The sequence below is a fragment of the Engraulis encrasicolus genome, chromosome 2 (assembly GCF_034702125.1).
Source record: "Engraulis encrasicolus isolate BLACKSEA-1 chromosome 2, IST_EnEncr_1.0, whole genome shotgun sequence".
Lineage (NCBI taxonomy): Eukaryota > Metazoa > Chordata > Actinopteri > Clupeiformes > Engraulidae > Engraulis > Engraulis encrasicolus.
The window spans coordinates 28,143,815-28,158,781 of record NC_085858.1 but is presented as its reverse complement, the minus strand read 5'-3'; the positions used below and the strand labels follow the sequence as shown (position 1 = coordinate 28,158,781).

Here is a 14,967-nt window from a genome sequence, read left to right as displayed (position 1 = left end):
GTGTGTGTGTGTGTGTGTGTGTGTGTGTGTGTGTGCATGCACATGAGGTGTTTTGGCAGGCTGTTGGGTTGTGTATGTGTGCTTGTGTGTGTGGGGGCATAGTAAGGGGGTTGTTGCTCTATGTCCGTGCGTGTGTGCGTGTGTGCGTGCGTGCGTTCCTGCTTACGGTTTGCAATCGGTCTCCATCTTGACAGCCTGCTCGTCGATCTCCTGTAGCAGTAGAGAGATGATCATGGCCACTGACCCCGGTGTGCTGTTGGACATCAGCCGAGACAACAGCTCCTCCAGGTACGGAGAACGGATCTCCATCAGGCCTTTCAGCACTACAAACACATAGACAATATTGTAATCAAACTATATCTTCAAGTTATTGATGTTACTTTAGCACTACTACACAGACAACAGTTTGATTACTTTATTTGACTATTAATACCATACTTGACTATTATCAAGTCAGTGTGAATTTTCCTGTCAATCACACCAAGCAACACTACACAAGGGGACACAAAAGAAAGGGATCAAAATCCAAATGAGTATAAACTCTGCACAAAATATGTCAGTAGCTCATTTACATACAGGAAACTAATGTGCTCCAGGCTTTGAAACACTTAACACAGACACCTGACCTTCAATACCCCCTTTAACACTCAAAACACACACACGCACGCGCACGCACACGCGCACGCACATGGACACCTGACCTTTACCACGGCCTTTAACACTCAACAGACACAAACAAACAGACATCAAATCATCACACACTAGCATGCAAGCAGAAAGCAGAATAGCAAATAATTAAAATAAAAACAGCCTACAGGCCAGGGCTCTTGTGAAATTCACATTCACAGCACCAGCGCACAGAGAAAAACAGCAAAAACATTCTCCACAAGACTCCAGCCAATCCCACAGTGGAAGAAATGTGTGCCGCCGTAATTGCATTCTGGGTATAAACTTCTCGAGAAACCTAGGGTCAGACCACAGAAGCCGCAGACAGCGAGGGGGGGGTGGGGCATCTTTCCACACACACACAGACACACACAACCCCCCCCACCCCCCTCCACACACACACACACACAGACATACACACACACTGTATCGCACCCAAAGAGGTCAAAGGTAGATGTGTTGTTTTGAAAGCAGGTCAGACTTGGAGGCAAGCACTACACTGCTTGTCTTGGGGGGTAGGAGTGCAATAGTGGTCTGAGGGTGTTTGGCTGTTGGAGCTCCAAGAAATAAAGGTGGATGGAAGGATAAACAAGGAAGAAGGGGGGCGAAAAAGAAGGGAAAGCATGATGACTAAAGCCAGGCTCAAACTACACGACTAGCGATTATGTGTCCGATTTTGACGTCGGGGTGCACCGCACACTAGAAGAGAATCGCAACTGTCAATCTTATCGCTGCTCGCAGCCACCAAGACAATGCCCGACGTTTTATTTCCAGTCGCAAATATCAAACAGTGTTTGATTCCTACGACTTGCGATCGGCGACTCTTTGAGCTGCTAAAGTTCTATCTTAGAACGTTGCACGCGACGGGGAAATCTTCCCCGACAATCGCTTGCGATGGTCCTGTGGGGTAACGTTCCAGCGATTATCGTAAGGGGGGGTTTCAGCTGAGAATCGGGCCGATAGTCATGTAGTTTGAGCCAGGCTTAAGGCAGACAGAGGAAGAGAGAGAGAGAGAGAGAGAGAGAGAGAGAGAGAGAGAGAGAGAGAGAGAGAGAGAGAGAGAGAGAGAGAGAGAGAGAGTTCTGTGGGGCAGTTCCCCAAAGTCTAGTGTGAGCGCAGACATGCTCCCTGCCAAACTGGGAGTTCTACAGCACAGAGGGATCAGATCCCCTGCTGCTACAAGCCTCAGAGAGATGAGATGAGATGATATGAGCTGAGCTGAGCTGAGACGAGTGATCGCTATAAGGAGGATGAGGTGGATGAGGAGGAGAAATGAGTGGATGGGGGTGGGAGATGAGAGAAGGAGGAGGAAATTGAAGATGATGAGAGGAAGATGAATATGAAGATGTGAGCAGGAGGAGGAGGAGAGAAGGGACTGAAGAGAGGACGAGGAACATTAAGATGAATGTGTAAGGCGGAGGAGGAGGAAAAGGAATATGAAGAGGATGCATATGAAGAGGAAGAGGAATATGAAGCGAGGAAAGAAGCTGAATACAAGAATAAAGGTGAAACAAGAGGAGGAGGAGAAAAGAAGAAAGGAGGAGGAGGAGGGCGAAAGACGAGGTCAAAAAGTGGAGGATGAGGATGGAATGAATTAGGGAGGGAGGGATGAAGACAGGATATGGCCAGAAAGACAGAGATATAGACAGACAAACAGGCTGATAGAATATGTATAGCACATGAAAAGAGCATGGAGAAGTCCGCTTGGTGCCCCACCTTTCCTGATGAGCTCTGGCTCTGCGTTGCACCTCTCCCCGGCCCTGAGGCTGGCGATGAGGGTCTTCACGGCCACCTCCGAGTCCCGCCGAAGGGACAACACATCCGCCAGGTGCAGGAACCCGGCACGCACTGCAGAAGACACCGGGAGGCAAGGGGGACACATTTACACAGTTAACCCATTGATGCCTGATGTTGCGTTGCGCAACATTGACCCTGGCGCCTGGAGCTGCATTACGCAACATTCAGGGTCATGAGATTTGAGACAACTTTATTAAAAATCTCTGTTTTTTTTAGATGAATTAACACATTCTAATGAAAGATAAGGGTCTTTGCGTTTAAATGCAACTTGGTGCATATTTTTATGTGCATCAGAAGCTGAGATATTTAGGTTTTTATAGGCTGAGGGCCGCTTTTCTTAAAAAGGGCTCAGGCATTCAGCACCCTTTTTTGCAGGTGCCTTAGGCGTCAATGGGTTAAAAGGCCAACACACAATATCGCCTGTTCCCAAAACCTAACCTTAAACCGACTGATGCCCATGAACTGACTCATGCTGAAAATTAGAGTGTTGTGGAACCGGAAAGTTGGTTCATGATGCAAACGAAGGAACACCAAGTCACTGTTTGCTTAGGTTAAAAAAAGACGTCAGCATCTAGGTCAGTAGTGGTAAAATAAACAACGAAGTTTGTTCACCAGTAAGTAAGTTAGTTAGTTTGGTTCCCAATTTGTTGCGGAAGCCGGCACTGGCACTACTCTGGCCAGCCTAAATACATGGCAACCTCAAACTAAAAAAGCACTGAAAATTGACGATGGGCCCAATTCGAAACAGGGAAGGCAGCTGTCCTTCCAGTGAGCTAACTGGACATCGAGTCATGAAGTGTGGATCGAAACGAAAAATTGCTTTATTTCCTCTCTCGGCAGTTGACTGCATTTGTGGGCGTAACAAGGATATTTCGAGGATACATCAGATGCTGACTTCGCTGCCTTGGTACCCAACATGCTGTGCGCCACCTCCCTCTCAACCGGAAACCTGAAAAACAAACATGGCTACTACCCAAGCTACTACCTTATCATACTCTTTATTCTGACACTTATGTATGTAGATATTGAAAATCGAATGGATAAATCAATATTGTAGTATCTAAATATGCTGTCGCTAGATCTATTTATAGCCTATTTTACGATTCCGCCGCCTGCCGATCATTCACCTTTCAAATAGCATGCGTAAGCTAAGCGCTAACGTGATGAACGTAACTCCCGCCATAGAATCGCCGTAACATCAAATGCGCAAGGCAACGCACTCGTTAGTGCCGTTCGTAACGGCTGACTCATCAGCTAACTTCACCTATCTGATCAGTGATCTGTTTATGTAGGAGGAGAGTCATCGAGTCACTGCCTCCCGTTTCGAATTCAGCCAATGAACACACAGAGACAAAACAACCTTCCTGGGAGGTGAAGTTGTGGAGGACCATGGGGCACCTAAGTCTCCACCCCTTCCGGGCGGCTCGTGGGGCTGGGAACGCCAAAACTTTTGACTGGGCTGTAATGGACTGATCAAAGCTATTTTCCGATCCACCTCGCATTTCCCTGTCGATCACAAATATGCTGTGCCTCAGCATTAATAACAACCAATGGTGTGCTTGTTGACTTCACTTGGCAAGCGATTTTTGAGTTGTGCGTGTGCAAAAATATGTAATTATTTGGACTACACAACAGACGTCACATGTCCGACGTGCAGCCACTTAAGCCGCGGTGCAGCGGTAGGGTTGGCTGTGCCTCGGTTCACGTCAGATATGCAAGGCGCACGTGTAGTCTCTAACACAGTTTTGCACAAAAGCTAAAATAACGTTTCTTGCGTGTCGAAAATGAGTGGTCTTACGACGCAAATCCAAACCTTTCAAATTCACTGTCATCATATGTGAAATCCGGAGCACATGGCAAACGGGATGAGGATTTAGCTTGACTCGCTCCATTAACTCCCATTCAAAATTTTGAGAGCTCCAGCCCCACGGATCGGAAGTAGAAGGGTGTGACTTAGGTGCCCCATATCAGCCACAGGCCACAGGGGTCTCTTACCGTCGGAGAGGGCGTGCTTGTGGGAGGACTGTGCCGCCAGTGACTTGAGGAGGGTCTGCAGGGGTCCTGGCTCCACGGCGGGGTTCTCCAGCCAGCGGTGCATCTGCACCACCGCGTTGAAGAAGAGCGAGGAGAAGGGCACGTCCTGCGACACCAGCCTCTGCAGAGGGAATCACAGCAACACCATCAGCACTAAATACAGCTTGGGCTGTATGGAAGAGGATGGATGAATGAATGGAGACACAGGATGGGCCCCAACAAGCCCCGAGGCAAACGCAAGGCTATAGTTACGTTAAATCAACAGTAAAATTCCAAAGCTTACAAAACTTTCACTGAATTTACAAAAATTCAATGACTTCCTCCAGGCATAAAAAAATAACATTTTCAATTTCCATGACATTTACAGTATTTCCGCTACTGTGGGATCCTTGTGACAGAAATTGAAAAATGTATTTTTTTAAGCCTGGAGAAGTTATTGACTGTACATTACATTGCATTACATTACATTGCATTTGTGGACTTTCAAAAGAGGACATAATCAAGCCAACATCACAAGCAAATACAAAGTGCACAGGAAATATCAGAACAACAAGTGCAGTACCTGGTAGAGGTGCAGCTGGCGCAGCAGCGGGCAGGAGAGGTTGTGGCTGCGGTGCATGGCCAGCACCAGGGCTCCGGCGTGGGCCGTGTTGAGCAGCGCCGCCAGGGCCTGGAGCAAGCGCACCGCTACACCCCCCCCTTGCTGCTGCTGAGGAGGAGGACCGGCCACTAGAGCCTTCCTGGCCCGCACCAGCTCCTGGGCCAGCGCCTGCTGCAGGGCCAGGGAGAGGGGCCGTGGGGCGGGAGGAGGCCAGCGCGGGTCCACCTTCAGCGGGAAAAGCTGTGGGGGACAAGATTCAAGATTCAAGATTGAAGAATTTATTGTCATTGTCAAAAAGGAAACAAAATTGTGTTTGGGGTACAATACTTAGTAGCAGCAGGTTTTCAAGTAAAGTGCAATAAGAGGTAAAAGTGACCCCCCCAGCCCCCAGCAGCCCAATGAGGAAGAATGTTTCACCTCTGAGGTTAAAGGGTGAGGTTAATGTGTGGTGTAAAATAAAAAAAATGAATATTATAAAGGACATGTCAAGCCAGTATGTGTGGTATATGGATCAATTCTGGGTTTAGCCGCAGCATTCCAAAGCAAACAGTTTTTTACATTTTTGATAAAAAAAATGGCAGCGCATGGGGCATTCAAAACTATTTACAGTATCATAATTTGTACACAGCCATGATTGCAGGTTTGATTCCCACCCTTCCACTCCCTCCCTCACTCCATGGCTAAGGTGCCCTTGAGAAAGGCACCTAACCCCACACTGCTCCTGGGATTGTAACCAATACCCTGTCCTTAAAAAAATAACTGCAGGGTCGCTTTGGATAAAAGTGTAATGCAATGTAATGTAATGTGTAAAAAAAAAAGGTCCTGGTCCCCCCGATGCCCTGCGAATCAGGGGTCTTACACACCAGAGCGGTAAAGCGTCGCGGAACGGCCGCGTTTCTTACCGGCGGAGCCGGCTCCGCGCCGTGCTGCATTTGGAAAATAGAACTCGAGCGTATTTTTCACGCCGGCGACCGGCGGTGTCTCATTCAAATGAATGGCAAAGTAGCACGCTAGCTTTGGCTGTGGGGCTTTTTTGAACAGGACTGGCCGCACACACCAACGCCGTCAGTGTGAAAGGCAGAGAAAAACACACCGGCCAAAACTAAGCAGAAAGACCGCGTTCGTCTCGCGACCGTTCCGTTCGGCTTTGGTATGTTTTGCCCCTCACCCTATGGGGCCTACCTGCAGCAGGATGGCAGTGAGGTCATCGTCAGGGCTGATGACCGGCAGCTGAGTGGCCGTGCGCATCTTCAGCGAGCCGTGTGCCGTCTCCACAGTCACCTTGGCCTTGCTCACCTCTGCAGTGTCTGAAGACAGGGAACCATGTTGACATGCATTAAGGGTTTGGACCATCTGTCATGCGCTACATTACCAAACGTATTGGCTCAGCCATCCAAAATGATTAGAATCAGGTGTCCTAATTACTTGGCCTGTCCAAACGTGTGTAAAATAAAGCACTTAGGTGCTCTCAGGCGCTCAGTGAATGGTAGTGGGACATTTAGTGTACCTTGCATTACAATTACATCACACTACATACATTCCCTTGTAAATAAAAAAACACAAGTCAAAGACTAACCAAAACTAAGTAGCTGAGACAACTGGTGAACGTTTAGAATTGTTTAGCATTGTTCAAAGTAACGTCCCAGTCCACAACTACTGTCCAGGTGCTGGTGATGTGCAGTAAGAGGGATCCAAGTAAATGAAAGATGAATCACCGCACACTCGTATCTTTGCTGGTACTTTATTTGGTGAACAACGCGTTTCGCTACTGCTTCATCAGGTTCACTCTGAACCTGATGAAGCAATAGCGAAACGCGTTGTTCACCAAATAAACTACCAGCAAAGATACCAGTGTGCGGTGATTCATCTTTCATTTACTTTGTTTAGCATTGTTTTTCTGTACTAGCTCCTGTGCCAACACAAGCAGTGACTATGAGCCCGTTTATATGGCCGCAATAATCAGGTTATTGGAATAAACAGGTTATTGGAGTAAACGGTTTATTGCTGTTTACATGCAGTTCGTCGATTGGCTGTGTTCTCACTAAAGTGTGTGACACGAAGCTAGAGTTTAAGGCTTGTGATTGGCTACTTATCCTTCTAGAATGTCAATAACCTGACAATAACCCGATTATGCTGGTTACATGACACGAGAAATCAGTTTATTAGCCAAAAACCTACCTGTGCGAATCGGATTTCTCATAAACCGATAACGGCAATAAACCGGTTATGAAAACTGTTTATTCAGTTTACATGAGCGCTCGAAAAAACCGGTAACTCCAAAAACCTGATCATAAACGGTTTATTGATGCGCATATAAACGGGCTCAACGAGCATGATTAAAGGTAGACAGATAATGTGGTTATTCTCGATAAAGAGATTATTGGAATAAATTGTTTTTTTTTTGGTGTTGACATGAATTTAAGAAATCAGGTAGTTTATTGTTTTCACACTTGAGGGGAACATCTTCAACTGACAAACTCACGGCTATTCTAAGCTAGTGATGCTTATTATTTTAAACTTGGCTACTTATGACGATAATTAGGGCTGAAAATGACACATCGGGCCTGAACAGTGTGTGTGGTGGGGGATGGCATTATGTTGTTCTTACCGGAGCGTGGCGGGAGAGCTGCGCTGAGCAAGGAGTGGAAAGTGTGCCCCCCTGTGGCACCACGCTCATGCTGCACCTCAACCAGATGGGCCATGTAGTCTGGAGAGAGCGAGGGGAGTGGGGGAAAGAGAAAGAGGGAGAGAGAATGAGACAACACAGAAAAGGGTAGAGCGATGCAAAAATGTAATAAGAGATGGAAAGAGAGAGACATTGAGAGGGAGTATTAAAGAAACAGACAGATAGACAGATAGATAGATAGATAGATAGATAGATAGATAGATAGACAGATAGATAGATAGATAGAGATAGATAGATACAGAGAGATAGAAACAAGAAGAGATAGGTAGATAGATCGACAGACAGACAGACAGACAAGTGAAGAAGAAGAAGAGTGCAGAGGGAGAAGAAAGAGAAGTTATTCAAATGCAAGAACACCACAGGGAACACCACTGCTGCTCTTGCCCAATAGACCACAGCAGGACAACACAGACAGCAGGAAAACAAAAAGTCCACTTGGAGAGACAAGCGCTAAGCTCCACTCCAAGTCACAAATCAAAGAGAGGCCTGACTAACTTAACCACTGAGGCACTTCAAACATAGTCTTTATGTGTCAGTGGTTCTCAAACTTTTTTTTTTGCTGGGACAAAATATTGTTGTTTTTTGCTGTGCTATCATAGACATGTATATTTGTGCTACATGTGGTACTTGCTAAGCAGCACCTCAGTGACCCCCCCAGGGGTCCCGGACCACAGCTTGGGGAACCACAGCAATAATGCACACGGTCCCTCCAGAAGTAGAAAGAGGAGTCATGTGTGTACACAAGGCCTATAGCACATTTTTGATAGATACACAAATACGGCAGCATGCACGCATCCCAAGCACATCACAAGGTGCCGCTCCTTGGCATATTTGCTTTCTTTTTGTCTTTATTGTGCATTTGGGTTTTGTGCACGCAAAGGCTTGTGGTTTTACCCCTTTTGGAGTCTCCCAGAAAATAGCCCATAGCCATAAAACTAGGATTTCAAAAGGTATGGCCGGTTACATGGAAAAAATGTCAACTGGGGCCGATCGTCATGTCATCTGACAAACAGTAAGAATTTTGACTCTTAAAGGTCAGACACATGCCTGGCCGCATACAACAATAGAACGGTCATAAAATACAATTTCCTGTGTATTTAAAAAAGGACCCTCTAATAAATGTTCTGTTATCAGAACGGCAATGACAAAGTTATACTATATTATGTGTACTGTCATAGTGGTGTAGTAGTATGATAGCAAAGAGCAATGCAAGCCCAGTTGTGGTGTCTTAGCACACTGACTCCACAACAGCATCCACTGGTTACAGGCCTCTTTGTTTTGACAACAATGTAATTGTGAAGTCAGTGACTCACTCTTGTCCATGATGTTCTGCTCGAGCGTCTGTGGGTCGTGGGAGACGGCCTGGTCCAGGTACTGCAGGAGCTTGCTCATGCTGGACACGGGGATGCCAAACGACTGCACAAACAGCAGCAGCTGCTGGGGCTCAAGGTCCTGAAGTGCTACGGAGAGACACAATGACCACCGATATTATTCCGATATTTATATTAGTGCAATATTGACTTAAATACTTAAACAATGACATACAGCCAGACATTTACACGCACATAAGACTGGATTAGCTGCTGGGCCTTATAAGACACTTGGACATTACAATTACACAGTACAGTTACATTGCATACATTACAGTTGGGACAGTACAAAGATTAACAAGCCTGGCTCTTTGATGTAGCAGTTAGAGGCCCAGTTTGGTACCCCAGAACGTCAAGGTTTGAGTCCCGGCGGGGCAACTGTACTGCCTTTCGGTACAGACATGAAGTGGCATATTTTTTGTCAAATTCATATACAGCTCCAGGCCTTTTTATTAGAATACCATGAAAAAGTTGATTTATTTCCATAATTCCATCAATAATGTTAAACTGTCATGGATTGTAGATTCATGGCCCAGTTTTTTAACTATTCCAATCATTATTTTTTTTTTTTTTATATACGTTGGACTTCCAGCTCAAAAAACCCATGAATTGGGGAATTCGCATTATTAGAATATTGTTATAAAATCAAATTTTTCTTCATCAAAATTTGGGTCACATTAAATCAGTTGAAATTTGGTACTTCCTACATAACATGTAATGGTCAATACTTGGTTAGGACATTCTCTGTCTTCATAATGGCCATGATGCGATTAACATTGAAGTCAATGGTAAAAACAGTGCATGGGAGTTATGGAAGCCCAGATATCCTTGATGCTTTGCTGTCAGCTGTTCTTGTTTGTTGACCTGGTGCCCCACACTTCACTCTTCAATATACCCTGTAGATTTCCATGCCACGTTTTGGTGTTAACTCACCAGTTTAATTCTAAATCAACAGAAATAAAACCCCATTCATTTTCAATGGGGTTTCATTTCTGGTTATTTAGAATTAAACTGGTGAGTTAGCGCCAAAACGTGGCATGGAAATCTACAGGGTATATTGAAGAGTGAAGTGTGGGACACCAGGTCAGCTATACAAAAACAACTGACGGCAAAGCATAAAGGATATCTGGCCTTCCATTACTCCCATGCACTGTTTCTGCCATTGACTTCAATGTTAAACGCATCATGGCCGTTATTATTAATAATATTAAGACAGAGAGAGTCCTAACCAAGTATTGAACATTGCATGCTGTGAAGAAAGTACCAAAGTTTAACTGATTTGATGTGCACTGATGTGAAACAAATTTTGATGAAGAAAATTGTGATTTTATTACAATATTCTAATGATGCGAATTCCCCAATTCATGTTTTTTTTGAGCTGGAAGACCAAAATGTGTAAACATAAACAATTTAATGATTGGAATAGTTAAAAAACTGGGCCATGAATCTACAATCCATGACAGTTTAACATTATTGATGGAATTATGGAAATAAATCAACTTTTTCATGGTATTCTAATAAAAAGGCCTGGAGCTGTACCTGTGTGGGGGCGCTGTGGCGCAGCGCGCTAAGCCCCCAACATTTGGGCTTGCATGCCCACCGGGACCACGGTTCGAGTCCAGCCGGGGTTATTTCCCGATCCCACCCCGTCTCTCTGTCCCACTCGCTTCCTGTCACCATCTCAGACTGTCCTAAAAAGGCATAAAAGCCCCTAAATATATATATATATATATATATATATATATATATATTTTTAAAAAAATCATATACCTGCATCAACCAATCGGGCCACTTCAGAACGGATCATCCGTAGCTTCAGCCAATCGGGTAACAGGAGGGCTTCCTCTGAGGTGTCTACCAGGAAAGCGGTGGGGAGGGGCTTCTTGTCCGGGAACCAGATGTCCAAAAGGTTGAAGAAATCACTTTCGCCGACTAGTTACCAAAACAATTGTTTAGACTACAGTAGCAACAAGTATCCAGGATGATCAGATTTTACACATTCAGTGTCACAGTCAGTCAAAATTGATATTTTGGAGCCTGAAAGAAGACCAGTTGCTTACAACTGGGGATGTGCCGAATCCTGATTTTTAAGGTTCTGTTGAAACCAAATCCACTGCTTACGATTTGGCCGAATCCGAAAGCGAATACCATATCCTACTCCGATCACCGAAACCGAACTCCTTCAACAAGGCCTAATCCATCCAAATCTGAAACCAAATCTTGGATTCGGTACATCCCTACTTATAAGTAGACTCTTTTGACCAACATGACATGGAAAAAAGCAAGAATGTTTTAAGACACCGTGGTATATACCTTTAGGCGGCCCTAGCGTGAGCAGTATGACCATGGCATGGACCACCAGGATGTGCATGGTGGCCGTCTCTCCAGTGGTCCACCTAAGGAACACCTGATCCTGGGATTCAGACTGGTGACGAAAATCAAACAAACACGGAAATTCAGACATGAAGAGTTAGCGCAATGTGAAGATTCAGTTCATATTTATCAAACCCACATCTTGTGCATGGACATTTTATGGACTGATCTTTTAACTCTTACTCTTTAATCTTTTTATCTTTATTTCCCTATATGGAACAGATTTCCGTGCGGTCCAAAGTAGCCTGATGAACACAGTAAAATTGAGACCTAGTCTCTATTCTGATAATATACTTGTATTTTGCAATGTAAATGTGTTGCAATCCGTTTTCCTATTTCCCTGTATATGATGCGTCTTGTTCCTCACCCAGCTGTAGAGGTCCTCCCCCTCCTTGGTCTTCCTCATCCTGCGGGTGTAGTTTGAGAAGATGGTGATGAGGGCGGTGAGGACGGCGTCGGACTCGGGCCGGCACGAGTGCTTGGCGAACAGGCAGTTCATGATGGTGGAGCGCTCCACAATCAGCCTGGCCACATCCTGGGAGAGGGGTGAGGCATACAGAGGGACAGAAGAGGGGATAGAAAAGATGGAAAAGACAGGTGGGAGGGGGAAGAGGGAGCATTAGGAAGGGAACAGAAAGAGGGGGATTGCAAAAGGCAAAGAGTCAGTAAAAAAAACTTTTGGTGTGACATGATCATGTGTATCTGGTGTGACGGAGCTCATCTTGCACCTGTTCACCCCCCTCGGGGATCGAACGTGCGATCTCATCAACTACAACGGTCCAGCAATGGGAGACACAGTACGATACCGCTGGGCCAAGAGACTAGTCTCTCGGCCCAACGGCACGAGACTGTATGAGGCTATCGGAGGCAGGTTTACCACGCCAACTCTGTGCTAGTTAGCCTCCGTTACACTGGCACTGATACCTGTAGTTTGTGCTACCATGTCTTGTGCTGGTCTATATTAACACAATTTTGCCCAAGAGCATTACAGTTTCTGAAGCCGAAAATTATAAAATAATCACGTGATATAGGACAGGATGAGCATAATGACCAGGTAGGTAGAGGCCCAGAGAGAACGCACGAAAAACAAACCAAAACAACCAAAATCATCAAGATAAAAATAGCCATTTTGTCTTTTCTTAAAGCAGCCATGTGTGAAGTGAACTCACCAGGGCCAGGTCGTTGTGTGCCCCCTGCTCCTCCACAGGGGCGTACTGGGACAGGTAGATCAGGTAGGCACTGATGGTCTGGGGGTCCGTCTCCATGTGGATAGCCTTTGTAGGGAGGATAAAAAAAGAGCATCCTTGAGGGGGCGCTGTGGCGCAGCGCGCTAAGCCCCCCAGACTTGGGCTTGCATGCCCATGGGGGCCCCGGTTTGAGTCCGGACGGAGTCATTTCCCAACCCTACCCCATCTCTCTCCACACTCACTTCCTGTCGCACCTTCACTGTCCTATCCAAAATAAAGGCCCAAAAAGCCCATAAAAATATCTTTAAAAAAAAAAGAAAAAAAAGAGCATCCTCAATAAACGAATCGTATCGGTAAAGAGGTTAAGGACGGCTCAGGCCGAAACACTTACACAATAAACCACTATAATACTCCCACTCTAGAGTGCAGATTATCGCTACTTAACAAATGTCACTTTTCATAACGTTGCAGTATAGAATAGAATTCATGGCAACAGCCGTGACTCAAATGGTTGGGACATTGACTGTTGCGCGGACCAGGGTTCGATTCCGGTCTGAGAGCATTTCCTGCTCCTCCCCCATCTCTTTCTCCCACTCGCTTCATATCACCGCGTCATTTCACACCATCCTATCCAATAAAAGGCATGAAACAGAGAGGCTTAAAAAAAGAAGGAATAGAATTCATGTCTATCGCTGTGTTCAAAATGCCAGCCCTCTACTGAGAAGTGCACGTGGTGGCCATGTCTGCATTCACATTAGGGATGCAAATTATCGATTAATTTATTAATCATTGTTGATAGCCTTATCAATCGACTTACAATTAATTGATAAGCTGCGTTTTCCCCCCGAAATCTCAATGTTTCTCGAAAAAAACCTACTAAATCTAAAACTTTTAATTAAAAATGTAGAAAAAATACCACATTTAAATTAATTTTATTTCAATTCTTTAATCCAAATGTGATTTAAATATTCCCAATATTCACACCCCTCTTCACACACACTCTTCACATGCCCATTTCACCTGGGTCTCTTGTCAGTTGAATTGTCGATTAATTGCGATTAATGTTTTTTAATCGATTAACACATTGATCGATTTAAGTCGATTAATCGATTAATCGTTTACATCCCTAATTCACATGCTGGTAAGAACCTGCCAATGGCACTGCAACTGATAAGAGTCACCTGATATTACACCTCGCTATCTGTCAGTAAGGATGCAACTGTGACACAGTCTTTGGCATGTTGATGTCTAGAGTAATCAAGGGTGTTGGCAGGTGTCTTTAGGGGGTGGGAGCGGTCTGTCAATGTCATTGGTATCCTATCTACAGACATCTGTGAGGACCATCTTTCAAGGGTTTAGAGTAAAACACTATATTTAGTGTGCCTAGACCCTGTCTAGCAAACTACTTTTTGGAAGAGGATTTTAACTAGCCCCCTTGCTGAAGTGTAAAACTAGCGTGAGATTGACTGTAATGAGTCTGAAAACATCCCACACTTTTGCACATTTTTTTTCTGTGAAGCATTTCTTGCACACTCCTGAATACCATCAGTCTCTGGGTCCTCACCAGGGCTTGACATTAGCACCAGCCAACCGGCCAAATGCTGGTAAAACTTGGCTGCGGCTAGTAATACTTTCAGTGTCACTATGCCAATTTGTCTGGCAGCTTATTCCTTGGTATGACATACCTTCATAGCCTACTGTGTATTCTATTGTTTGCCCCTTCTGTATCAATTGTTTGCATTTAAGTTCAAGTAAAAGCTCAGTAACTAATTTTCTATTTGCTTGATATACTTCTATGTAGAAAGCTATACACTCATCTTGCTTTAGCACCTCATCTTCTGAGGTTAGACGTATGCTATCATGATAAAGAAAACAAAATGATATAAAATCGGTGGCTAGTGGAATACCTGAATGGCTAGTGACTTGGGAAAACCACTAGCCACAGAGGCCGGTGGGTAAAAAAGTTAATGTCAAGCCCTGGTCCTCACCCACCTGTCTCAGTGCGCTGGCGGTCATGCCCCTGACGCTGTCGAAGAGCGGCAGTTTGGGCAGGTCCTGCAGCAGCCACTGGTAACCGGGCAACAACTCGGCATCGCTGGAGTCCTCTTCCATTGGCTGGTCTCGCTCCTCGCCATCCTTGAGCCCGCCCTCTGTCAGCACCAGAGACAAACCCTGGACCAGCACAGGCACACGTCATTGGTCAAAATGCAGTGTGATGCTGTTTATTGCCATGTTGTTTTAACTTTTGTTCAC

General features: G+C 45.2%; 1 protein-coding gene across 4 annotated transcripts in view; it reads right to left on the bottom strand.

Annotated features, from left to right (window-relative positions):
• The window catches only part of ints1 (integrator complex subunit 1), a 54,759-nt gene that overhangs the window by 17,847 nt on the left and 21,945 nt on the right, over positions 1 to 14,967 (bottom strand). For all 4 annotated transcript variants that reach the window (XM_063185923.1, XM_063185932.1, XM_063185947.1 and 1 more), the window contains exons 23-34: positions 14,707 to 14,886; positions 12,697 to 12,801; positions 11,895 to 12,062; positions 11,468 to 11,579; positions 10,925 to 11,086; positions 9,098 to 9,244; positions 7,707 to 7,805; positions 6,281 to 6,405; positions 5,060 to 5,338; positions 4,459 to 4,618; positions 2,383 to 2,514; positions 167 to 323 (exon numbers count right to left, since the gene is read on the bottom strand). In XM_063185923.1, the coding sequence (XP_063041993.1) occupies positions 167 to 323; positions 2,383 to 2,514; positions 4,459 to 4,618; positions 5,060 to 5,338; positions 6,281 to 6,405; positions 7,707 to 7,805; positions 9,098 to 9,244; positions 10,925 to 11,086; positions 11,468 to 11,579; positions 11,895 to 12,062; positions 12,697 to 12,801; positions 14,707 to 14,886 (1,826 nt within the window). The remainder of the gene's footprint in view (positions 1 to 166; positions 324 to 2,382; positions 2,515 to 4,458; positions 4,619 to 5,059; positions 5,339 to 6,280; positions 6,406 to 7,706; positions 7,806 to 9,097; positions 9,245 to 10,924; positions 11,087 to 11,467; positions 11,580 to 11,894; positions 12,063 to 12,696; positions 12,802 to 14,706; positions 14,887 to 14,967) is intronic.